The sequence below is a fragment of the Diabrotica undecimpunctata genome, chromosome 3 (assembly GCF_040954645.1).
Source record: "Diabrotica undecimpunctata isolate CICGRU chromosome 3, icDiaUnde3, whole genome shotgun sequence".
Lineage (NCBI taxonomy): Eukaryota > Metazoa > Arthropoda > Insecta > Coleoptera > Chrysomelidae > Diabrotica > Diabrotica undecimpunctata.
Genome location: NC_092805.1, coordinates 175412004 through 175438813, shown reverse-complemented (window position 1 = coordinate 175438813; position 26810 = coordinate 175412004). Strand labels below are relative to the sequence as shown.

Genomic DNA, 26810 nt, shown 5'->3' with positions numbered 1-26810 from the left:
TGTGGTTCAAATATACGTATGGTCTGATTGGTATGGTCTCATGCATGCAAATCAGTTACCTCATGAGATATATTTATTCAACTTATGTATCAATAGCTTAAGGTAGTATTTGAAGAACTGAAGAACAAAATGCAAAATGATACTTTTTTTATAATTGTGACAGTGGATTTATTTATTTATGGAAACAAATATAAATAAATAAATGGTAAGTATCTAATGTAATATCTAATAATAAATGTAAATTCCTTTAAACATTTATTTTTATTTCTCAAAAAATATTCTAAATAGGTATAAACAAGATGACGCCACTTTTAGTACAATTAATAAAGTTTACAATTTTTTCGATACATTCAAGAAAGCTGTTTTTATCCGGGAAAGTTTACCGCAAAAAGCGAAAGAGGAAGTAAGCGGATACTGAAAACCACAAGCAGTATAACTTTTTCCCATGCTAAAAACTAGAGATTGGTTCAATTATTAAACATCCACGCTTGATTTCTCAACTTAAAACCCATAAAGTATAGGATGTCATTCATAACGAGGTAAGAGGAGGTACATATTTTTTAAAACAAGAGAAGAGAGATCACCAAGTCTACCTACACGCAAACACTACACCGTTATTCAATTATATTTCTTGTTAGACAGTGGCCTAGAAAACCTCTTGATTCTATTCGAGATAAAGTTTATCGAGAAATTAAAGCAGATTTGCTTGATTGAATCAACAGATGTACATAAACAGTCTAATTAAAGAACTATGTTATTATTATTTTAATTAAAACGGTTTTCTATGTAAAATGCACTACTGAGTACTGTTCTTAGCAATAATTTCTTAACAGATAAATGTCACAACTTAATGTGTCACAACAGATTAGATATTTTAATTTTCGTGATTATTCAAGTTTGTGTTGCTAAACTTCCAAATAGCTTTTAGATATTATAGTAAATTATTTTCTTCAAACAAAAACATTCTCAAGCAATTTCTAAACAATTTACGCCGCGCGCTTCAAGTTTCCTTTGTGGGATTGAATTATATAGTGAGTGTTTCGTTTTTCAAACACACACACCGTAAAAACAAGCTCACGTTACAATATCAAAGAAATGTAATAAAGGATCTCTAAAACTTGATACTCCACTTAAGGTTACTTGACAAATGATATACCATTTAGCGGAACAATATACTACACGATGATACTTCCCAACAGTGGCAGATACGTTCTATGGAATAGGATTTATCGGTGATAAAGTTGTTGGGTGAGTATTTTTGTAACAGCTTTTCACTGTATGTATTTCAGTAGCATGACTGTTCTCAATAAAATGTGTAGTTTTTTAATTTGTCAACTAACAATTAAATGAAGCGAAAAAATAAGATAAATGGGGATCCGAACAGAATCTTGATAAAACGAAAACTTTCACAGAGGTGTAAAGCATATCGGATTAGAGATGCAAAGAAATAAATTGATTGGAGCAGAAACACAAACCAAAGACGTTCAAGATCAATTTTCGGAATGTATATTTAATATACAACCCATTACTTATATTTTATTTTACAAAAAGATTGACTAAAATATGTATTCTTTTACTTACTTGATCTGGCCTCAGTCCTGGTGGAACCCACGTATACTCCTCCAAAGCACACCCGCTGTCGTCATCGCTCTGTGAGTGCCTCTGTGGATCTCCATTTGAGGGAGAAAACGGAGATCCTTTTCCCAAAAACCTATCGGCTGGATCCAAGGAGGGAAGTTTCCCCCCGGGCGACGGTAACTTCCCGCTAGGCGACAGTAAGGCGGGAGGGGATATAGGACCGATGCCGCCGTCGTTATTGTTTGACATGGAGTCCTGATATGGATAATTTCTACAAACTGACCTGAAAACAAATTTGTCAAATTAATAAAACGAAATATGTTTATCAATTATTGTTATTATAACTGCCATCAATAATAACAAAAAATACAACACTATTTAGTATACAAAATAGGAATAGCAAATAGCCTGAAAACATCATGAATGAAAAAATACGACCAGAGGCAAAGCAAATGCTGACTCTAGACAGACTAGAACCACGGTAGAAAGATTCTGGATCAACGAAAAAAATATATAAAAAAAAATAAATCAAACCACTTAACAAATATTGTTTTGAAGTTATTTTCTTGTGGCATCTTTTAGTGCCGCTTCTTTGATTGTTTTCCATCTATTTCTTTTAGGGCTATACTTGAATATTTCCATTGAACTATGTTCATTTTTCGGTGCGTGTTTACATACTTGAGATCTATCAAATTCTCTATTTTTCATATATGGTTGATGTTTAGTTATTCTAACATTTAATGGTCTTGACGTTTCACCTAGATAAAAATGTTCGCATTTACAAGGTACTTTATAAATTAATACAATTCTTTGTTCATTCTCGATCATTGTTAGGTTTAGTTTTAGATAAAACAGATCCTAATATGTTTCTTGTTTTGAATGTTGAAATGTTCAATTTATTTTTTAAATAAAGAACTTAAATATATTAAAAACTTAGAGAAGAAGATTCTAAAAGAAATTTAACGACTGAAAAATTCAAGGTAACGAAGAACCAGTGCAGAAATCTGAACGCCATAGACACATATGCACACAAAAAAGTAAATCCCCACTCAGATGACATGAGATTAAGGTGGTGTCCTGCCTAAGGATCAGAAAGCTTCGTGGAGACGGTAAATCTCCGACCCCCAAGCTACTTTCACCCCTTCCCAATCGCAGACTTAGCGTTGGGGAGGCTTTACTTATTTTTTGGTCTTGGATGCACTGGGAAAAGGTCCATCCGAGGGACCTTTCTGCGGTGATGCCACTTTAGTAGAGATGGTTGGAACATTTCAGTCAGGCACTTAAAAACAGGGAAAAAGAAAATCTTAAACAATAATGATATGAGGTAGGCGAAACAGATAAAATAGATGATAGGAAAGAGTAATCACCAAAGATTCTTAAAGTTAAAGATAGAGTTTACCATACAAATTCTTAACAAGATCGGTTAATAAGAGAAATCAAAAGGAACTATTGATAAAAAATAAAATGAGTCATGCGCGTGATCATTTACGCTTATTAGCAGCGGAGAAAGGATGCGTATATGGTCAATACATATTTAGTTTTCTCAGAGTAATACACATTGTGTGTTAAGTATACAGGTGCCTTTATGTTTAACGATATATTGCTTCTAATAAATATTGTTTAATTCAATAAAAATGGAAGAAGCTAGTACTAACAGGGAGGCTAATGTGAAAAGTTGTCGCTAATAGTTAGAACTTTAAGTTAAAAAAAATGTCTCATTTTTCTGTCTGGTTGGTTTAATGGTATAACAGGGTTTGCCTTCCTTAAGCTTTTCCTTAAAATGTTCTATCCATCTTAGTTTTTCTTGCTATTCTATCAATATATTATGATCCTTATCTCTTCACATCTTCTGTTCTTTTAAAGTTCTTTGTTCATATTTTCTCTCTTTTTCTGCGGTGGATTTTCTTTTCTTCTTTACTTAGTAATTTATATTCCTCCTCTGCGTGTAGGGTTCTGTGCCTTTGTTGGAACAGTATATATGATCTGTTTTTCTTTCGGTTATAATCTGACAATCTTCACAAAACCAGTTTTTTTTTATAGTTATAGTTTTTTGAGTTCAAACAAGAAAATCAAAATGTTTGGACTATCATTAAAGTCTAGTTCTGTTCTTGTAATGACTGAAGTTAATATAGTTTGCATAAATATTGCTAATGCGTCGACTGGTGCCAAGTTATAAAAACAACTTTTTTCCATTATTTGATATCATTGTCTCACTGTACAAATGTCAATTAAATTATGCATATAAATTCTCTCTTATAATTATTCATGAGTTAAAGGCAAAATCTCATCTTAACATACCATCAATCTGTCGTCACTCCTTTATTTTCCCATTCTAAAGTTCGAAACATATCTTCTAGCTAAAGTAAATAGCTTGGGTAAGATAGTTTCTCCTTATCTGATCCCTTTTTATAGTTTTTTGTTTTAACTTGGTATATTGCATTGTCATATATATATACTTGATAATTTTTTTATATCCGTCATCCACTCTATTATTGCTTAAGGCATTAAAACTTGCCCAAATTTCTAGGGAGTCAAATGCATTCTCATAATCTTACATAGTTGTCCAGAGTGTTATATTGTTTACAACTACAGGAACTTAGTTTCCTTGTGGATGTTATATTGTATTAATGTTATTGTTATTAAAACTACTTTATCTAATATTAAATTTCTGTCGTTGCATAATGTATAGTCAATTTCACTCTTTGTTGTCCCATTTGGGCTTTGCCAGGTATCTCTTCTCTTTTCTGGTTTTCGAAGAAGAACGAATTGGTTATATATAGGTTATTTTTTTGAATAATTTACAAGTATTTCTCTTCTATTATTTCTTTCTCCCAATCCATAGGAGCCTTTTAAAGTTTCACTTTCGTTTTCTCACTTTTCTTTTCCTCAGGTACTTAAAACAGACGAGGAAAATGAAAACCTCCAAGAAGAATGATATGAGGTAGTTAAAACAGAAAAAATTAATGATAGGCAAGAGTAATCAAAAACGATTCTTGTGGTTAAAAATACAGTTTAAAAAATATTAAAATAATAAAAATAATAATAAATAAATAAATAATATAAAAATAATAAAAAAAATAAATAAAGTTTTTCTCTTTATATGGAACCTTTCTTTTTGCATAATATACAAATTCTTGACAAGACACGGTAATTAAAGAGAGCAATCAAGAGAAATTATTACAGCATTATGTTGATTTACCCAGCTCTTGAACAGAAATACTAAACTTTGGTTTACACCAAGTACTAGTTATAGTTTTTTTAATTCAAACAAGAAAATCAGAATGTTTTGGCTATCATTAAGTTTTAATTTTTGTACTGATTTAAGTTAATTTACCAAGGCCAAGTTATAATAAAAAATAACTTTTTTTCTGTCGTTTGATAACATTGTCTCACTCTACAAATGTTAATTAAATTATACATATAAATTTTCTCTTGTAATAATTAATTAAACGTGTATATTCAAAGACTGTCAGAAGCATCGCATAAAAACAAATATCCACGTCTATATATTTACCAACCATAAACCATTTTAATAACTATAAATCAAAGTTTACTCGTTTTATGTCTGTGCTGTAGAAATACATCTGCTATAAAAACCCGAAACTAAAACACACAAAAAGCATTAAAATAATTTACACAAATTTTGTATCTCAAATATAATTCAGAACGTTAGCAGCTTTAAGATCAGACCTTGCTTTGGTGTAGAGTTCAAGAATGCTAAATATTTTGAAAGGAAAATTGATTATAAATAAAACTATTTATAGAAAGACAGACGGGAAATATAACTATTACTCGTTTAGAGTGTACTTTAAAAGCAATACAAAATGGAAAATATTCATTTAAATATTAAAAGCAAACAGTGTCATAAAAATGTATCATGTTATATTTTTGACAAAGGCATTTAGTAGTTTATTAGTATGTTAAATACTGTTCTGTTCTATTATTCCATATAGAAAAAGTCCCTTGACGAAAAAGTAACAGTATTAAAAATCTCTGTGAAAGAATACTTTAAGATTTTAAGGGTAAGAAGATGGCAGATGGAGGGAAGTTGCTAGGAATCGAAGGGAGCGGTGATTTTTTTGCGAGGAGGCCAAGATCCACAAAGGATTTTCAAGCAAATTATGATGATTAAAAATTTAGAATGTTCTAGATGTCACCGAAATATTCCGAAATGTCTCGAAACGTCAGAAAATGTATATAAATAGAAAGTTGACAGTTCAAGTCATAGAATTTAGTTTTTGAATAGTTGTATTATTTAGTTAGAATTTATAACAAGTACTTATTGTATAAGTGATACTAGTTAAACAGTGAATTAAACATTAAAACCAAACACAATCAGCAACTTGACAGCGGTAGATGCAAGTGTTTTAAATTGTGTGCTATAATTTGTGGGTTATAGAGGAATTAAACAAACCGTGATGGCATTTAAAGATACCATTTATGTATATCAAAACTCCTTGCCATCGCCGAGGGCAAATACTCACGAGGGTTCCTAAAAGAAAAGTTTCATGCCTTCCAGCAAAACTTCTTCATAACACTCGAAACGAACTTCCTAGTTTTTAGGTTTTTCCTTTTTTCTTTTTTCCTAATATTTAAATATATTGGAATCAATTCCCATAAAATATCGCAGCTAACAACTGCCAGCCAAAAACGCTAATTAAGAGCCATTCCTAGTATGGCAGGTAATACCTTGAAGTACCTCCCCTTGGCTTTGTTTGGCTTAGCAACAATTACTCTTGTGCGATTTTCATCACAATACGCTACCTTCTGAACCCCAACTTTCTATTATAGTACTCCAGCACTATAATCATCACACGCATATCACCCACACGTTTACTACACCCCCTGGCTCCACAAAAAAAATGGAACACCCCTCCCTTGAAGAGGCAAAATCCTAAATAAGGTTAAAACATGGTTTGATGTTATGTTGCATGCATGTTAAATGGTCTTGTGAGATTTGATATTGAAGAGAAAAGCTGGGAAAGAGCTTTTGCTACCCCTAGCTCTAAGATATTGTCAATCTGCTGTATTTCGCAACATATCTGTTGTAAAAACAACAAGTTATATTAAGATTAGTTTATTTTTCGTTCTCGCAAATATTGGCTTGGATCTTATGTGACAGACTAGTTCTGGCCTAAAAATATTTGTGTCATAAATACCTTATAAGGGACTTGGGTTGTAACCACTGACGCCTGCCTGTCGACATCTTTTAGATAAAAATTCAAGCCAAAAGTATCGCAGATGTGATTTGTGTTGTACAGTTACTAGTCGAACGTGCGGCTGTGTGCAGGACCCGGTACGCTAACGCAATCTCTTACTCTAAAAAATGCAGTGAAAAAGTGCATTTAGTTTTAGCTATATTCGCGCGCCCCTTAAACACTATGTAAATATTCTGTATGTTTTGTAAATAGCCTCTAGTTATTAAATGTGTAGTAATATTAAACGCGTGTAGTATTAAACGCGTAATCAATTGATTACGCGTTATTTCTCGCCAAGTACAACCCGATCAAACCAAACACATAAGGAATCATCGCCGTGAAGTCTGCTTACGTATATCGAAGGAATCTCGTTAACAGTCCATGGTACTAAAATATTCGGGACTGTACTCGCTGGGGAAAGGAATTTAATATGCTTTCCCCCAACAATTGGTGGAGATCAGACAAAGTTCCATCAATATCTGTTTGTTTTTGGAGGATATACTGGTGATATTTATTCTAACTCTATACTTACAAACAAAAATGATTTAATTTAATACAAATTTCATTCTGGACAATAAATAAAATGGAAATGACTTAAAAGCAAACTACCGTTCCAACATGTTGTTTTATTTTCTTAATTTATCAGATGATTACCTAGTTTTATAACAAACGTAAAGAGAAAAACAGCAATTAAGAAAGTAATAATTTCAACGTAAGGACTATCCAGTATTAAATTACTTTCTGATAAATTTTATAATATATAATGTTATTCAATAAAATCTATCTTATTACAATATTTTTTTTTCTTCCTTAAACGTACATTCAACTTGACTTCGAATGATCTAATCGCACATTTCTATTACTAAAAGACGCCATATAAATAAGAGGCAACTCGATGCACTAATTGCATAAATCTAATAACAGTGAGTCATAGGAAGTTTTAATATCAACCTATTTCGCATTCTTCGACTTATACTACCAATTATGCTTAAAACTAAAGCAGGTTTTACGGAAAAAAAAGTTAATTTAATAAATGGCTTGTTATCTTACAGTACTTTAATGATCTCTATCCGTTTTTGTAGAGATATTATAATAGCCTTCTTTAATTTGTAGGATTTCAAAGTGCACATATTAAGCATATATAGAGTCGGCTTTTTCTAATTAAATCAAAGTTAGTATTAGTTTCCAATCACTATGATCCAATAGCACCAACAGCAAGCCATGACTAATAAAAATATGATAAATGGTTAAAGTACGATACCAACAAAATCAACAAATTGCTAATTGCTAATTAACTGTCATTTGCTATTTGTACGTCTTGTACTATCAAAAGCAAAACGTGGGTTTTGTCGAATCGAAATGAAATCCAAGGTCAGATTGAAGAACTGATGGGAGGATTATCATTTTTCGAGAACTAATAGGAGAAAACAAAACGTCTAGACTCATGTTCAGACGAGACGTCCAATTTTGGCTCATTTTACGACTAGCTCCACTCTAGTCCAGTTAGTCTTGAACTAGCCACAAAGAAGACATATACAAACTATCTTAGTGGCACTTCGACCTATTGGAATTTTTAAATGATTAAGATGTATCAAGGATATCACGAGAAACTATAAACGATGACGAGGGGTGTCAGAAGATATCTAAAAGTTGTTGTGAGTCTTCCATAGGTTGTAACGACTTTTCTCATGCAGGTCTCTTGTTTCAGCATGTATGGCGTTACCAACTCTAGCAATTCACAGTAGGCTAAGTTCACTCGCAAATAATTGCGCCAATCATCAGGTTCGCCTCACAGTTTTTTCAGTAACAAGACATGGGAATACTGGCTTCTTTTCAAAAGCCACTCCCTTACCATCTTGTCTTTTCCCTCTTCATCCCTTCACCCCCATTCGTTGCATTGTTATGGTTGAAAAAATTAAGGAAATCAGCCGTGTTTTCTCAACAAAAAAAAAATTACTCTCGATAAGATTCAATAAACAAAATTTACACAACTTAAGACTGTGGATTGCAACTGAGATAGAAAGTGGAGGAGAAATTACGTAGTGAGTATACACTAGACAAGTGTGCATTTTGTCGTACGTTTTGTATGCCAGACAAAACGTACAATAAAACGTAGAGTGAAAACCCGCCTTTAAGTATTTATATAGATTTTCTTTTTTCAATTTCTTAGTTTTTTAATTAATTTTAATAGTCTTAAGGTAGTAATCTTTAGTTTTTTAAATTTAAGTATTTATTTAGATTTTAAATTATTCCTAATTAGCTCAATAATTTCTTAGTTGTTATAGTAAAGGCTATAGCGGGATAAGATGTCAAAAGTGTCCCCGCACCGATCGGCACCTCGACTTGTGCTTTCAATAAAGCATATAAAAACATGACTTCATGCAAATTTTTAGCTTCCCAGAGCCCATAGAACCTCTTAAATCTGAAAAAGAAGCTTTTTTCGACTTTATTTTTTTCTGGACGCAATTTTGCTTTAAAAAATGTGAAAAAATTCATGAAGATGTATCTTTTGAATACAAAATAGACTGATTTTTTTTTCAAATTTTTATATTAAAAATTGAGCTCAGGAAAAATCATTGAAATCTTCAATAATTTTTTAGGTTATGTTAATAATTTTTGGCTAACTTTTAAATAGTAATGTTTTATGTATTTTTTTTTCGTTCTTTTAAATGGCCAAGGCAGAATTTTCAATTTCTTCTGGGACCTATAAGACTGTATAGAATACTGATAGTCCTCTTTCTCACATATGGATCCCCTAACCAAAACGATGAATCTCTCTGTCGAGTTTTGAAGGAAAGGTATATATTCAGAGCAATCTGTTAAAACGGAATATGGAAGCGTAGATATAACTTTGAACTGTAGAATATCTACAAGCGTAAGTTTGGTGGAAAAGATATTACCACTACAATCAAGTGAAACCGTCAGAATGGCGAAGGAAGCTTGTGAAGGTCGAGGTCCTTTAAGGGATGATGATGATAATTTCTTCTACCTAGTTTTTAAATTCTATGAGCTATACGAACTTTCTAGATTTTCTGTTTTTGATTTTGAATAAGTTGAATGATAGAAACTTTCACTGTTTTATTATTACTTTTTAATTACAAAAAATATTTTAAAGTTGAAGTTTTTGCGTCAATGCAATAAGCTTTCCAAGCTTTTTTAGATTCCGATATACATTCATTGAACAAAATGAACAAATTAAAGTTATCCCACTGGTCAAGTTATTGCGGTCTTGAGGATTACAACTTAAGATGATTATTCTTCTCCAGGTTAGAGTGAGGAGGAAGAAGAGGAATATGAACAAGAATATGTAGCTGAGGAAAAGAAGAAATATGCATCTTTTCAGGTTGATCAGGAGCCAAGCACTATGTCAGAAATAAAAGGGGTTGATGGCATTACTTACCCAGAAAAATAGCTACAATTAATATTGCTAAAAGAGTGTGTGAAGAAAGAGGTTGGGCAATTGACACAGTTTGCAGATAAAGTTTTTTAGTATTTCCAAGACCATAATTTAGTTCTTTTAATTCTGAGGCAATTATTCATAGTCCTTAGTTGATTATTTCTTTTTTTGTAAATTGACTAAACCGTCGGCCAATTTATTACGATGAGTTTTTGGTTTACATTTTAGTTCTCAATATTAGTTTACGTAGATTCTTTGATAATAATATTATTAGATTATTCGATTTAATTTTTGTATTCTTTACCACTGTGCAACAGAAAACTAAAACATATTTTATTCCCACCCTTACGTAATACCATCGATGAAACATATAAGTTGACATAGTAGTTAACAATTGATACAATACTTAATCGATATGTTAAACATTTTAGCTATTATATGTTAAACATTTTTATATTAGAAACATACAAATAGGTAGGTTAACAACAAAGAAATGTTGAATTAAAAAATTAACTACAGCTGATGGTCAAGTTAGCTCTTTAGAAATGTCGACAGTGCTAGTTATAGCGTAAGTGAATGTAAAGATGGAAACGACGAATACGAAATTTAACGAGAAGCTTATTCCATTATTCTTACAATTTTTTATGTTAACTGAAGTAATTTTGGTTCTGGTCTTTGTTATTGTGTTTCGTAGCAACAGCAGTGCAGTGACAAGTGAGTGTTACAAATTTACCATTCATTGTGATAATGTTTAGATAAAAATTTGATTAACTTTTAATTAGTCTTTGTTTTATTTCGAATTCATCTGAGCTAAATCCTTTCTGTACTATTTGGTCTCAGGTTATTTGTTTCTAATTATTTCATTACAGAGAATAATGGGTTTCCTTTTTCTATGTCAGTCCTTTTTAAAATCTAGGCTTGTCAGTGTGATTTTATGTTCGTATTAAATTTTTAGTGAGAAAAAAATTGGCCGGTAGTTGACTATATTTCTTCTAAATCCTGCTTTTTAATGTAACTCAGTATATTCTGTATAAACCCGACATTAATTGTCTTGTAACCTACAGAAACACACATCCTTATTACAATCGGCAAAGGAAGCACCCGTTTACTACATAACATTTGACCGTCCTTCGTAAGTTCACTTCAATTCAAACCTCTCAAAACTCCATAATTCTCGCGAAACTTTTATTTTAAGAAGCACACTTTCGTTCTCTTATGTGTATCTCGTGACGTATTAGCGAAAAATCGTAAGTTTCAAGACCGCCGAATTCTTTTTTCGTGAGGCTAGTGCTGGCTCGGACATGGACGAAAAATTGCCCGCGAAAAGTTGGAAGGAACGTAGAAATGCTTTTTACGTGGTTCTTATCGTTATTTTGGTGATGCTTTTATCGGGTGTTATTGTGGTTTTGAAACTACGGAAAATATATGGCGGTAAGGATAAATGTAGATGTAACAAATAAAATAATAAAAAAGGTTTAGTTAGAAGTCTTGATCTGTCTTGGGTCTACTTCGGCGTTGAGTATATTACTTCAAGCATGTAAGTTGCTTACTTAGTTATTTCTACGTGAAAACTCCATGTTTATATAAACTACTTGTTCCTATAATACTGAAATCACGTCTTCACTTTTTTTACTTTGCTTGTATAAATATCTATGGTATGTAATATTATATTCATATTGCATTATAGTTAAGTTTTTATGGCAGAAGATTACAACAGTCTTTATAGATAGAGAATGTTCAAAGTAAAAAAAATAATTTTCTCGCCTATTTTGTACAAAAATTTAAAAAATTATATGACCACACCAATAAATTTCTAATACAATCCAACAAAAAGTGTAAATGTCTTATGTTAATTTTTATTTATTATCTCCTTTAATTCTTAATTCTGAAATCTTTCAGAACAAAATTCGTAATTTGTTTATGACATTATGTTGAGGATTACCAGCTGTGTCATAACAACTTTGCTATCGATACTTTTTAAACAGAGTATCTATAGCATAAATAATAGACATAATAATCCAAATTTTGTTGAACACGAGTTGAAGCTTTTCAATACCACCAAGCCAGATTTAAGTGATTTTATATGATTCTTTAATTTTTCCATCATTTCAAAACAGTTTACTCCTTTTAGTTCTTTGAGCTTTTCGTCAAAGTAACCTTTTTCAGCTTGGTATAGTTTAAATTTGTATACAACTATAAAATCAATGCCTTCAATACTTCAAAGCTGTTGTTATTTTTAAGTAAGATCTTTCGTTAATCTCAAGATAACTGGCTATTTGAACTCTCGGGATATTCTACTTTTCTATTTCTCTATTACTATTGCATAACTCCAACGATTTGTTGCATTAGATAACAAGAACATTTCGTCATTTCTCTGTTAAGTGTTTACGCTTTACACAGCATACTCTGCCGTTTGCCACGTCCCATTCGCCATTTCTTCTTATCATAATATATATCTTCTTCAGTCAGATCTCTTTACTCCATTCATGTTTTTATTTGTTCATTCCACTGTAGTTTAGGACGTCCTCTTACCCTTCTTCTATCTGGTTTACATTTTTAAGTTCTTAACAGCACTCTTGTCTCGTCCATCCTTAGGGTCTGTCCATACTAGAGTAAATTTCGTCATTTAGTGTCTCCTTCACATTCACTAATTCTCTAAATCGTTCATTTGTTAATTTATTTGTCCATTAGTGTTCATCTGTGGCTTATTCTCCAAAACATAATTTCCTCTGCACTTATTCTATTTCCATGCTTTCATTTGTCACCTACATTTTTGATCCATACAGTAAGCAGATTTCCACTACTGTCTTAAAAATTTTTTCTAATTATTTTTATAATTGCCTCCCATTTCTCAATTTTATCTCCAGCTATACAGAAATCATGTTTTGAGATTTAGATTCCCCCAATGCTTTCTGTTTAGTTATTCTGATGGCTCCAATAAGCAAAACATATCCATCAATCGTTGGTTTAAACACAAATTTTTAATTTGTACTAGTAATTGGGTTATTTCGTCTTTGATTTAAAAAATCTGTCAAACTTTTATTTAACTTCAACAATATTTGCTTGGTAAACATACTGACAGTTTTGTCGTTTATGTATTTCTTCAGCAAAGAAGGTTCTTACAGGTTTTATATTAAGTCCTGTGTACTGGAGCACCAAGTCATCAAATTTTACCATCTATGTTCATCTGTCTAGATAATGTTAATTATTTTATAACTATTTTCTATCTCATTCTATTCTCAATTTATATTTTTATGATTTTTTTGATATTTTTATGATCCTGAAATTTCATTTTTTCGTGTCTTAATAAACATTTTTTAAAGTTTTAATTTTTTATAGATTACAAATAATAAGTATGCGTTGTGTTCTCCTAGTTAAAACTCCATTATCGGGATTTAATTTATTTGAAGTTTTAGAAATTATAAAAGAGCTTGCTCGAAGTATCTATAAATTCTAGAAATTTTTTATATCAATATCACAAGAATGTGAAGGTTCAAGTTGTCGCTACAGACCTTGTAGGCCCCTGGCTTGTAAAAACTAGGTTATTTCCCTCCATTTTTTTCCTTGCATTGTCTTGCATTCTTTCTCCAATTTCTCACGCCTCTTTCTGACAAGTCTTGCTTTACTTCTTCCAACCAATAATATGACCAAGCCATCTAGCTCTTTGGGATCGTTTTTTTGCCGTAATTGCTGGTTTTCCATAAATCCTCATTCTTCTTCCCTTCTCCAAATATTCCCTGCCGTCTTTATTCCTCCGAAGATTTTTCTGAGCAGCTTTCTTTCCCAGATCTCTACTTTGTTTTCTTGCTGCTGGTTCATAATCCACGTTTCACTGGCATACATTACTGTGGGTCTGATTGTCTTATAGACTCGCGGACACATTTTTTGCTAAAAAAAAAACACTAATCACCGTAATTTATTTTTTCTTTTAATTCCAGAAAACATCTGCCTCAGCGCCGATTGCGTCAATTCATCGGATTTCTACCAAAATATCATCAACAACTCAGTTGACCCCTGCGACAATTTCTACGAGTTCGCATGTGGAGGCTTCGACGGTCCAATTTCCATCTTGGAAATATCAGAAAAAACAGTTTTTGACGAATTCAAATCGTTCATAGCGTCACCCATTCACGATGACGATCAGAGAGCTGTTAAAATGCAGAAAAAGTACTACATGAATTGCATTAATACTTCGGCGATTGAGGAAGACGACAATGCTAGTATAAAGAAGATATTCGAGCAGCTGGGGGGATGGCCGCTATTGTCTTTGGATTTGGTCATACCTATTAACGCGAAGATCACCGAGCAGTGTGCTGAGATGGGATTGTTTTATGACTGGTTCACTGAGCTTGATACTAAGGAGGCATTTTATCCCTATTCGAAACAAATACTTCATGTAGGTAAAATTAAGGAATAATTGTTATAAACATCATTACCTATCACTATTATTGATGCTCAGATAGTCTACTTTTCTCTAATTTTAACTGCTGTAGAGGACAGAGCTTAAAAATTGCTTGAACTTTTATGTAAATGTTAAATATTCACTCGAATCTGTCGACTATTTTACCTTACTTATTTTTGTGGTCTCATTTTCTATTGAAGATCTTGAGCAGCTTGAAAGAGTAAATGTAAGTCCGAACCAATCCAGTCCAATCTATTATATTTTCCAACCACTAATGTGTGCATCTTTGCAGCGCGCCTTCTATTTTACTTTCCATAATTAATTTTAAAAGATTTGTTCTATTGTTTCTTATAACCTGGCCAAAAAAAAACTCCTTTTATTTATTGAGTCTTTGAATAATTTTCACATTGCGTACGTGATCATTCCAGGATCTTTTTAAGAGTCTTTTATAGCTTCTAAGCGTCTTAAAGTGTTTACTTTTGGCCTCCAGTAGGGATCAATCCGAGCTTTTGACAAGCCTCAGCTCGGCTCGAAATTTCGAGTCGAGTTCTAGATAGAAGCTCGGCTTGAGCTTAGAGATATAGAAACATAGAAAACACAGAGTATAATTTGTTTATGGTAATCGACTTAAACTGCAAATTCCATAGGTGGTGGTGATATGGGAAGCTAAATTATTATAACTTGCTAGTATTTGAATTATTAATAGGGTGATGAATTTTTGTTAGGTATTTTTATCATATTGTTCTAAAATTGTAGGTTTATTAGTCCTATTTCAACCTCTTCCCGTTTTATGATTTTATAGAGAAAACTAATTAACTTTTAAAAACATCCTTTAGGAACGTTAAAATGACGAGGTTATAATAATAACGACCCACGAAAATTAGGAAATATAATTAACGTGTACACCATCCAAACATTGACTCTTCCATAAACAAAAACAAATGGTAAATTAATTTGTTCAGTTTACTTAACTGTATTAAAAGCAAGGACTGGAAAACTAACATCGACGTTAAAAATAGGCCACATTGACAGGATACAAGTATGCTATAGGTACAGGCAAATATTTGTAAAATCCCGTATATACATTTTTTAGTTGTTTACATTAGTGGAAACCGAAAAATTTTCAACAATAGCATTATGTTTGAGTGCTAAACTAAAAAAAACCATTAAAGAGAACCATCATAATTAGAATTTTCGAATTAAAAAAAAATAATAAAATTACTATACTCGAAAAAATAAATAGACTGTAAAATTGATACACTTAAATTAAGTTATTTTGAGTACAGCTGTAAACAATCTTCACGATGCGATGGCGCGAAATATGTATAACGTTTACAAGATTATAAATAAAACTCATTATGATAAAAATTATCTATGAAAATCAGTAAAAATATTTGAATATGTCGCGACATCACGATTGGACTGAGAAGATAATCGCTAGGTCTAAGCAAGAGCAATATTTTCTCAACTTGCAGCGAATTACGAGGTTAAGTAAAATATACTCATTTGGGCACAAGAATAGGTTTTCATTTAAGTCTTTCACATCTTTCACAAATTCTACGCTTTAATTTGGAGTTAGTATGCATTAGTAGTTTATTGTAGCCACCGAGTACGATGAGTATTAAAATAATCATTCTTCTTCTTCTTCTTCAGTTGATCTCTTTTCAGGGGTCTCTGCTCCTCATTTTTCCTCGCCACTCATTTCTGTCCATCGGGTCTTCTTCACGTAAACCTTTTTCTCTTAAGTCCTCTGCCACACACTCCTTCCATCTTCTCCTCGGTTTTCCTCTACCTCGTCTTCCATCAACTTCTGGCAGCTCTATCCTTCGTCCTACATAGCCATTGTCGTGTTTAATTTTGAACCTCTTTTGAGATTTCTCAAACCCCGGCTCTTTCCCTAATTACGTCGTTCCTGATCTTATCCCTTCTAGTCATACCCAATATCCATTGTAACATTTTATTTACGAATACGAGTACAAGGTGAATATGTAAACATGGAAGAAGAACAAATACAACAAGCGCTTAAATCGATGAAGAATAACAAAGCATCCGGGCCGGAGAACATACCAGCAGAACTTCTAAAAAACGGAACACCAAAACTAATAAATAAGCTATCTTAAAGTGCTATTCACAAGATACTTAAATGGGGAAGAAATCCCGAATAGTTGGAAAGAAGCATGGATTACTCCAATTCACAAAAAAGGTCCAAAAGATATTTGCGGAAACTACAGATATATCTCTGTCACCAGTACCTTTAGCAGGCTGTTTGGTAAAATCTTAAAAAACATGATTGAGAAAGAATACGAACCTCATGAAATTGAACAGCAAGCAGGATTTAGAGCTGGAAGATCTTGCGTAGACCACATATTTACCCTAACACAACTGAATGAAAAGAAAGTTGTAAGAAACCAGAAAATGCATCTTTTATTTGTGGATCTCACAAAAGCATATGACACGATTCCTGTGAGAAAGCTGTGGCAGTCTCTTGAACGATCTTCATTAAATAGCACGATCATCGCCGCAGTCAAACAATTATACAATAAAGCATCATCAAAAATCAAACTAAACAACACCTTATCAGAAGAATTTCCAGTAACAAAAGGCTTACGACAAGGATGCTGCCTCTCTCACAATACTATTTAAGATCTATTTAAATGAAGCACTAAAACACTGGAGAAAATCATGTTCAGGAATGGGGATCCAACTTGACGAAGATACAACATTGTACACTCTACATTTTGCGGACGACCAAGTAGTAGTGGCAGCAGACAAGGAAGATTTAGAATTCATTACGAGACGGTTGTTTAAAACATATGAAGAATGGGACCTCTCTGTAAATAGAAACAAAACGCAATACTTATGCATCGGGAATGAAGTAGAAGATCTAATGGTCAACGAACATGAAACAATCATGAACTTTGAGCAATATATATATTTGGGAACAACAATCAACAAGAGTGGGCGCACCGAAAAAGAGATAGAGCAAAGAATCGTGAAAGGAAAAAGGGTGATAGGATGCCTAAACCCGATGCTATGGTCAAAAGAACTATCAAATCAAAGAAAGCATCTCCTCTTTAACTCCATCTTTAAAAGTATAGTGCTCTATGGATGCGAAACATGGCAACTTACTAAACCCCTTGAGCGACGCCTACTTGCATTGGAAATGGACTTCTGGAGAAGATCAGCTAGAAAATCAAGGTTTGATAGAATACAAAATGACCATATCAGAAATATAATGGGAGTCAAGTCAACCATCATTGACGAAATTCAAAGGAGACAACTGATCTGGTATGGTCATGTGAAAAAAATGGACGACGACAGGCTGGCAAACCAAATTTTAAAATGGACGCCAAGGGAAAGAAGGAAGAGAAGAAGGCCAAAACAATCCTGGCTGGGCGGCTTTCAGAAGGCAATGTCGGAAAGAAATCTTCACCCTGGCGAATGGAATGACCGACGTAGCTGGAAACTGGGAACCGGAAGGCGGAGAACGCTATAAAAAAACCGGGATAATAAAAAACATTTTATTTTAGCTATCTCCATCTTCTTTTCCTGAACCCTCTATACAGACCACACTTCACCGCCGTACACCAACACAAACCTCACCACGCTCTTGTACTTCTTTCCTTTTAGCCCTTCCCTGATTTATAGATCAGAGATTATCCCATGCATTAGCTTCCAGTTAAACCAACCAGCCTATGTCTCGTGGGTAATTTCTCGATCTAGTTTATCTTTTTGATATAAAGTAGAAAAGGTATTTAAATGCTCCTACTCGTCCCATTTTTTCCCAAGCAATTTGATATCTCACTATCTAGCATTGCTACATAATCTTTTCATACCCTCGAGTATTTTCAACTCTTCATACAACTTTGTAGACGATCTCTCCTTAGAAGTAGCTACAGCACGCTTTTCTTTGGTCTTTGCTAGCTTATATGTATCCTTATCTTCCTTTCTTTTAGACCTCTTATACCCCTTTCTAGCTTCTTTTTCCCCTTAACCTTCTATTGGACTTCATTGTTCCAATCTTTACCAGATCTATTCCCGTCACTTCATTTCAAACTCGTACTACAACTTTGCTATTGTCTTCCATCAGTTATTTACCGTATTTTTTCCGTAAGAATTTTGCCAAATTCTTATCCCTTATATCCCACCACTTGCCACCCATGTCTTACTGGCTTTCCATTTAAAACACATTATCGATCACGTATTATCTTTTTGAAGAAGGTAAAATAATGGTTAAAATAAATCTACAAAATACATGGTCTGTTTTATTTACAAAATACATGGTCTTTCGAATCTCATACGAATGAAACACTACACTATCTAAAATATTCTCTTAATACTATCAGAAATAAACCAACCGTTTACTAATTTTAGCATATACTTAACAAATCTACTTCCTTAATTTTTTGTAGATAACACCCCCAGGTATACGAAATTTGGTAGAAGAAGACTTTAAAGACAATTACCAACTGCTTATAGAAAACATAGTAAAGCGTTTGGGTTCAAAGAGAGGGTTAGATTTTATATCCAAAGCAGCAAAAAATGTGGCGGATTTTGAGAGGTCACTAGCAAAGGTAAGTTTTTATGAAATAAATAAAAGTGTACAAAAAAATAATAAGAATGTTGAAATTTGTTTTATAAATGGTGCGCTTAATGTTTTGAACATACAGGAATATGAATAAATAATCGTACAGTTTTTTATGAGTGCAATCAATAAATTTTCTGCTTTTTTTTACTTCTGATGCAAGATCTTTCAATTTTTTACAAACCGATTCATCGTTATATCTTTTGTACGCGGGCTGCTAATTGTCCCACCACGTCTTCACTGCGTACGTCTTTAACTGGTTTTTACTGTAATGTATTTTCTTCCAATATTCTCACGTGACTATTATTTACGTCCTCTTGATCTATATCTTTACATTACATTCCTTGGCTTCGTGTCCTGCGTGGCCTCTTTAATTTTGCTTCTCAAGGTCCTTATTATATTCAATTATAAACAAATTTCGTACAATGATAGTACAGTAGACTCCCTCTATAACGAGAACTGAAATGGCAAACTAATTACCTCGTTATAAGCCGATCTCGTTATATCAGACAACAATAATACTGTGAATATATATGAATATGTAGTTTTCTAAAACATTAACTTGCTATAGCGAAGCCATTCGGAGCAAATAAGATGCTAATAAATATTGTTTGAATGGCGTTTTCGAAAAAAAGTTGTTTACTTTTATTGTCAATGAATTACGTTAAAACAAAAAAGAGTTGTTTATTTTTATTGTCAATGATATACGTTAAAACAAAAAATCTGTACCTACATTTTTTTCCAACTACATAATGTATAAAGCCTATTTTAAAGGAGAATAATAAACTATTGCTTCTGCAATTGGAAGAAGTCTGTCACTTTTGACTGCTTTAAATTGTCCAGTATCATTGTATCTATCATATTTTCTAAAGATGTGAAACAGTTGTATTTATTGTAAAGAAGTTTATTGCGAGCAGCAGTTAAGTTTGTTGCGGTGCAGTTAAAAAGGGTATTTATTTATAACCACGGCTGGGTCAAAAACGTAAAAAAACACGTTTTTCGATCTTATTTTCTCTCGTTATAACCAAATTTGCCTCGCTATAGAGAGTTATAGTTCAATAGAAATCTAGGACATAGAAAAATAGGACATCTAATGTACCTCGTTATAAGCGAAACCTCGTAATAACCGTGTTCGTTATAGAGGGACTATACTGTATATTAGTAACTATTTACAAAAAATAAAGAAATTGTAGATTATAAATAATGAGTAATTGAGACAGACATATGAAGAAAGCGAAATATTTAATATTTAGTTTGGCTTTATACAAGACAGAGATCAACAACAGATGCAATTTTCATTGTAAGGCAGCTGATGGCAAAATACAGGAATAAATGAACAAATGCTCATATGGTATTTATTGATCTTGAGAAATTTTACGATAGAGTTCTTCGAAAGGTTGTGTGGTGGAAAGCTTTAATACCTGGGACACGTTATAAGAGGAGCTAAGTACCTAATGCTGCAAAACATAATGAAGGGAAAAATAAAAGGCAAACGGAGCCATGGCAGGAAAATAACATCCAGGCTTAAGGGCTATTGAAGAGGAGGGACTTAGGATTAGCAAGTCGAAAACATAGTATATGTGGTTAATTGATTAATTGGTTAATTAATTGCTTGGAGAAAAACTAGGACCAGTAGGAGAATTTAAATACCTTGGCTCCTACGTAATGGAAAATAGGACACTAGATCGAGAAATTGCCCACAAGATAGAGGCTGTTTTCTTTTAACTGAAAGCGGATGAGCGGGGTACTTTGTGATCGAAAAATCAGCGAAGAGGTGAAAGATATACAAGAGTGTGGTGAAACCTGCGTTAGCGTACGGCGGTAAAGTATGGCCTGTAAAGAAGATGCAGGAGAAGAAGATGGAGGTAGCTGAAATGAAACTGTCACAGTGGATGTTGAGTAAAACTAGAAGGGAGAGGATCAGAAACAATTTGATTAGGGAAAGACTACACTCTCAAAAAAAGATTCAAGAACAAAGACTGCAATGGTTTGGTCATATGGTCATGCCTGACCTAGAAATGAAAACTATGTGGGACGAAGAATAGAGCTGTTGGAAGTTGATGAAAGGAGAGATAGGGGAAATCCGAGGAAAAGATAAAAGGACTGGGGAATGGAAAGATGAGCTGTATTTGTCGACTCTGAAACCGGTCGTTGTAGTTACAATAATAAACCAAATGTAAGTTATCATTTATTTTTACACTTTTATATGATTTGTTTAGTTTTTGGTTGCATTTGACATATTTGTAGATCATTTTAGAATCTCGAAATACGACAAGAGTAACAATTGGCGAATTAAAAACAGATTTTCCGTCACTTCCTTGGGATGGCATATTAAAAAATGTAGACCATAACGAAAATACGACTGTGGTAGCAAATGTATGGTATTTTATAAGATTGATAAGGCTATTGGAACAATCTAGTAATAGGTAAGTGTTGGTTATTGATAGTAACCGTGGGTTTACTCAAATATTCTTATTTTTAAACATGTTGCTTTTGTGACGTCTAAGAACTATTTTATCGGTAAGTAATCACTAAATTGATAAAACTGGACATTTTAACTTTTAGATCGAGAAGTTTTCTTGGCTAAATGAATAATTAAGTATATAAAAATTTTTGATAATAAATAAATAAAATAAACGCATAAATAATTAAATGAAGAGATTTTTTTCTATTCTCAAAATTATAATTATGAAATAATTACAGAAAGTTTTCAAAATTCTTTCACTTTATTGTATAATTTGATTTATTGAAACATTTTTATACTAAAAATAAGGCATTGTTTGTTGTAGCGTAAAAGTTAACTACATATTTTGGAAAGTAACTAAGTCACTTTACCCGTTTTTGTCGCGTGACATCAGAAGAGAATTTGAGGCTTACGAAGATGTGATAAGCGTAACGAAAGGACACAAAAAGCAATCAAGAAAACGAGCAGACTTTTGCTACGGTCTCACTCAAACAGTGTGAGTTTTGAAAATTACTAAAGTATATTTGCTTTAATATTACCAATAATTGTAACAGCTAACGTCATAATAACTGGAATTTGTCATTTGGGATGTATATTACCGATCTAAAGCAAAATTAACTATATAAATTAATCGATTTCAATCAATTTTTAGATTTGCCTACGTATCAGAAGGAGCCTACGCCAATAAGTACTCGTCCGAAAGGGAATCCATTAGACAAATCGTCGACAACATAAAAACCGTTCTACACGATCACATCAACAGGTCGAAGTGGATGAATCACACGCACAAGACCTATGCCCTCGGTAAATTGCGAAATGTTAGAGCGTTCATCGGCGCTCCAGATGAAGTTTTCGATGAAAACGAATTTGAGAAAATTCTTGGTGTTGATGAGGTGAGTAATACCGTTGAGATCTCAATTTAGATAAGTGCAGGTGTTGTGGAATGATTACTTGTTGATGAAAATAGGTTATTACATTGTATACAGAGTAATTCAAATAGGTTAAACCAGACATGGGCAAACTACTTAAGCGGAGGGTCACATATTTCATTATTTTTATTAGTGATAAACTTTATATTTTAATTTTACATTGTGCATAAATGGTAAAAACATTGAAAAATTTACATAAATATATTATTCTTTAGCAGAGTATGAAGGTGTATGTGACAAATAAGGCTTAGACTGAGCTTCTAAAATTTCTTCATAATCTCGTAAAAGCTCGGATGAGCTGATTCACAAGAGTGAAGCTAGGTGCTGGTCAGTCAAATCGTTTTCTAATGTGGTTTTTGCGAAGCTTTATAGTAGAAAACACCTGTTCACAGGTGTAGAAAGATGCAACCAGCGCAATTATCTTCTGAGCACGAGATTTCAGGTTTGGGAAACTTCATTTTGACAGGGCCTTCTAGAACTCGGTTTTAGAAACACTGAGAAACAGTTACTTTAATTCAGTGTTATAATGCAACTCAATAAGTTCGAACTGCAATTCTGGATTTACTGATTCATAGTTCACATTAAACGGCATGCTGAAAATGTCCAGGTCCTGTTCGATAATTTTGAAGTCTTGGAATCTTTACTCAAACTCGTCATAAAGATATTTCACGCTTTTTCATAGCTTTTAAGATTGTCTTCCGGCCTAGTTGTTAAGAAAATAAAGAGAACTGACCTTAAGAAAAGGCGTTGAGGGGTAAGGGGATTGGGGGAAGGAGGGTAGAAGAGGCAATACAGGAAAAAGGACCGTACTTAACTTGCGGATCATACTTTACCCATGTTTGGGTTTAACTCTAGTATTTGAATGTTTGTACGAACCTGCTAATACCATATTTTTAATTAAACACCAATGTTTGAGAACGTATCTATTTTCCTACAAAATGATGACAATATTTATACAAATACATGTAAAAATCAAACAAAGCGCCATCGGAAAATTATTTTAAGGCTATTAGACACTGCTTAGATTTGGACAGCCTTTTTTTATTGAGATGACTTGTATCATAAAAAATAGTTGTTCGTCAGGCCGTTACTGAAATGAATACATAAACAAAAGCTTCAATTCTTTCATACAGAGTCTCCCAGCTCTCGTTTTATTATGGACGCATTTCTCTGCATTCAAAAATTAAAAAACTATTTATTTCATACACAAGCACATTGTTGTGACACCTTCTATAATTCTTTTATCACAACAACTTACTGTTTGTAGCATTTCTTTCATTTCTCCTGTATATACTCATGAATATATTACATCTCAACAATCGTCATCTCATTTCTACATCACCGGCGCTTTAATAAATCAATCTATTAGATCTTGATATCTCTCGATGCAACTGAATCTTATTTTCTATCTAGATCGACATTTTAAGATTGAACAATACATTGGATATTGTACGAGCAGTGGACAAGAGTCGTGACAAGTACAACTTGAACTTGTCCAAGAAAAAAATCAACTATCTTCAAGCCAAATTGTATCAAGGGATCGTTACTATAGATGCAAGATATATTCCAGAAGAAAATTTAATATGTGAGTAGTACAATTTTTACTTCTTGTAATTGATATTTAGTTTTATTATACAAGGTGTCATACTCTTAAGTGAGCAAACAAAAACAAGCTTAATTTATTAAAAATGAGTAAAAAGTGATCATTTCTGAGTTAGGAGGGTACTAAAGCTGAAAAAAACTGTGTCTCCAATTATAAATAATAATTTACCACATTTAACATAATTTTTAATTTACATAATTTAACAAAAAACCACATTTGATTGCAAAAACTAACACAGGCTCACACAAAACAAAGAAGGGTAGAAAAGTACGATTGAAAATTTCCAGTAGTATTTACGCGGTAATGGACGATCCTAAAAAACATGTCATGTATCTTTCTGACATGTGAATAAGAAAGCTCTAGCTGAATAGAATGTGTCAATTGTGATATTTGAAGTTATAGAATATTTTATGAGTGTTTCGTTCATATTTATCTGTTTCAGATATCCCTGCAGCAATAATAGGAGGAGTACTCGATTCTCACAAAGGTCTAAACTTCCGAAACTATAGCATTTTAGGAACAATCATTGCCCACGAGCTGACTCATTCGATGGGGATTTTGGACAACTTTATGAATGGAACAAAGGCACCAAGATGGTCAAATGAAACATATAACCGGTTTCTGCGACAGTCCAAATGTCTAATCGACCAGTGTCTACAGTTTAACGAAACGGGAGTAACACTTGAGGTAAATTACCGTTTAACAATATAATTGCAAATGATCACAAAAGATATTAAGTGTCCAGATTTTTTGTTGTAGTTTTTCCGAAGCATGCGCTGCTTTGCTTTTATCCAATTTTGCTTCATTTGGCAGGCAAATTTTTAATCCATAGAGCCATACTGACTTCAGAACTGGTTTTTAGTTACCTTTTTGATACTATTCTACATTTATTGAATATATGTGAATGTCAATCTTCTGTTAACGTAGAACTAAAGATATTTTACTTTGCTTGATTATGTTGCTAATATGTGTTTCCTACTATTGTAATCTCTATGGTGATGTTTACAAATCCGTATATTAAATTATAGTTACGTTCATATTTATACATTTTTTAGACTTGCTACTTGACCTTCGATGAAAACTTTGCCGACTACACATCGGTGGACGTCTCCTACGAAGCTTTCAGCAAAGTCAAACCGGAACTAATCAATCAGTTACCGGGCCTGAAATACAATTTGAATCAATTGTTCTGGATCAGTTATGCGTCCACAATGTGCGACAGCGATGACAACTCCACGAGTTTGAATCGAGTGCATTTGGAGCCCCCTCAAAGGATATTGGGATCGTACAGGAACTCGATGCATTTTGCTAAAGATTTTAACTGTTCATTAGGAACATATATGAATCCAGTTGATAAATGTTACGTGCTTTAAATAAATAGTTATATAGTTTAAATGTAGTTGTCTTAAAAATAAATCGCAAATCCTTTGAAAGTTTATAAAGATTCTCACTTTCAAGACGAGAGTATGATGGAGAAAAAAGAGGCAAACCTCTAAGATTTATTAAGTTGTTAGTTGTTTGATGTTTTCGTATTATTTTTATATAAACAGCGCTAGTGATTGAAGTTAGCGATTAATCTTTTTAGTCTTCACTTTTTTGTTACCATTATGTTTCTGTCATAAAATCACAGCTTAGTACTTTCCATTTTATTCAAAGTTCATTTTCTTAAGAATCTTTCCAATTTGACTTCTTGAACAACAGCTGAGATTCGATTAAGTTTAGTTGTAGACCTGTTTTCTTTTTTATTCCATTGTTGAACTAATGACCATGTCGTCACTGTTAAGTACCACTTACCTTCCCACAATTCTCCTCTTTCAAGTTTCCTTTTGATTCCCTCGTGTGTTATAAAAGTAATTTTACATATGTATTTGTATTATATTATCATTTTTTTACAACAATCATTATTAGATTGATTATTTTAAATTGTTGTTCTCATTCAGTGAATTTATTGTACCTTGTAAAACGTTTACATTTTCGTAGTAAAATTGATGTGCCTATGGACAATTTTTGTGTATTATTTATAAAACCTTCATACGCGACAAAATTTATATAAATACTTCGACAACTTGTTCGACAAGATTTAACAATGAACAAAATCTAATGTCTTAATTCTTCTTGTCTTAATCTCAAAAATATCTGTTTCATACAGATTCTACATACGGACTTCACCTTTTAGATCATAGACGAATTTCAAATTCTTCACATACAAAACAAAGGCCTTAAGCTATCTTAATTAGAATATATGAAAATTAACAAATTAAAAAACACAGACATATTGCTAAATGACCAACTTGAGACAAACAGTTCTCCCCTCCTCAACCTATTTCGTTAAAGACAAGAAATTATAAGCACATCCAAAAATAGATCACTTAAGAAAGGCACTCTGCTGAAACAGCTGTAGTGATAAAATATTATAATAAATTTTATGGAAGTTTTGAAAACAAAGTTTTCAGTGTTTTAGGTCTTTAACAGAATGACGTGAAAGTTCTGTCGCAACGCAGACTTATATTTACAGTAGGTCTTCGGATCCGTTTGTTGTATTTTTATATACATATTTTCCGTACTTTAGTGGTGGTGTTTGGACATTAACCTTATAACGCACGAATATAAAAACATTGAAACCTTTGAGATGTGTTGTTATAATCGTATGTTAA

At 32.7% G+C, this 26810-nt stretch overlaps 2 protein-coding genes across 5 annotated transcripts in view; one reads left to right on the top strand and one right to left on the bottom strand.

Annotated features, from left to right (window-relative positions):
• LOC140437857 (protein prickle-like) overlaps positions 1–26810 on the bottom strand; it is a 281038-nt gene that overhangs the window by 46995 nt on the left and 207233 nt on the right. For all 3 annotated transcript variants that reach the window (XM_072527636.1, XM_072527637.1, XM_072527635.1), the window contains one exon: positions 1582–1861. In XM_072527636.1, coding sequence (XP_072383737.1) covers positions 1582–1861 — 280 coding nt within the window. The remainder of the gene's footprint in view (positions 1–1581; positions 1862–26810) is intronic.
• Positions 10729–26160, top strand: LOC140437859 (neprilysin-2-like). 2 transcript variants are annotated; one of them, XM_072527640.1, is made up of 9 exons: positions 10729–10887; positions 14112–14569; positions 18988–19149; positions 21408–21586; positions 21950–22120; positions 22277–22517; positions 23967–24138; positions 24599–24843; positions 25212–26160. In XM_072527640.1, the coding sequence occupies exons 1-9, from the start codon at positions 10758–10760 to the stop codon at positions 25527–25529; spliced, it is 2076 nt and encodes a 691-aa protein (XP_072383741.1). In that variant the 5' UTR covers positions 10729–10757; the 3' UTR covers positions 25530–26160. The 2 variants fall into 2 exon arrangements, with proteins under 2 accessions (XP_072383741.1, XP_072383740.1); XM_072527639.1 differs by lacking the exon at positions 10729–10887 and adding an exon at positions 11324–11604.

What these genes read in the sequence shown, in the direction of transcription:
- LOC140437859 (XM_072527640.1), top strand. Translation starts at nt 10,758, where the DNA reads ATGGAAACGACGAATACGAAATTTAACGAGAAGCTTATTCCATTATTC. An exon ending in TTGGAACAATCTAGTAATAG is followed by an intron (nt 21,587 to 21,949) that starts GTAAGTGTTGGT and finishes TGTTTGTTGTAG; the next exon opens with CGTAAAAGTTAACTACATAT. An exon ending in TACGGTCTCACTCAAACAGT is followed by an intron (nt 22,121 to 22,276) that starts GTGAGTTTTGAA and finishes ATCAATTTTTAG; the next exon opens with ATTTGCCTACGTATCAGAAG.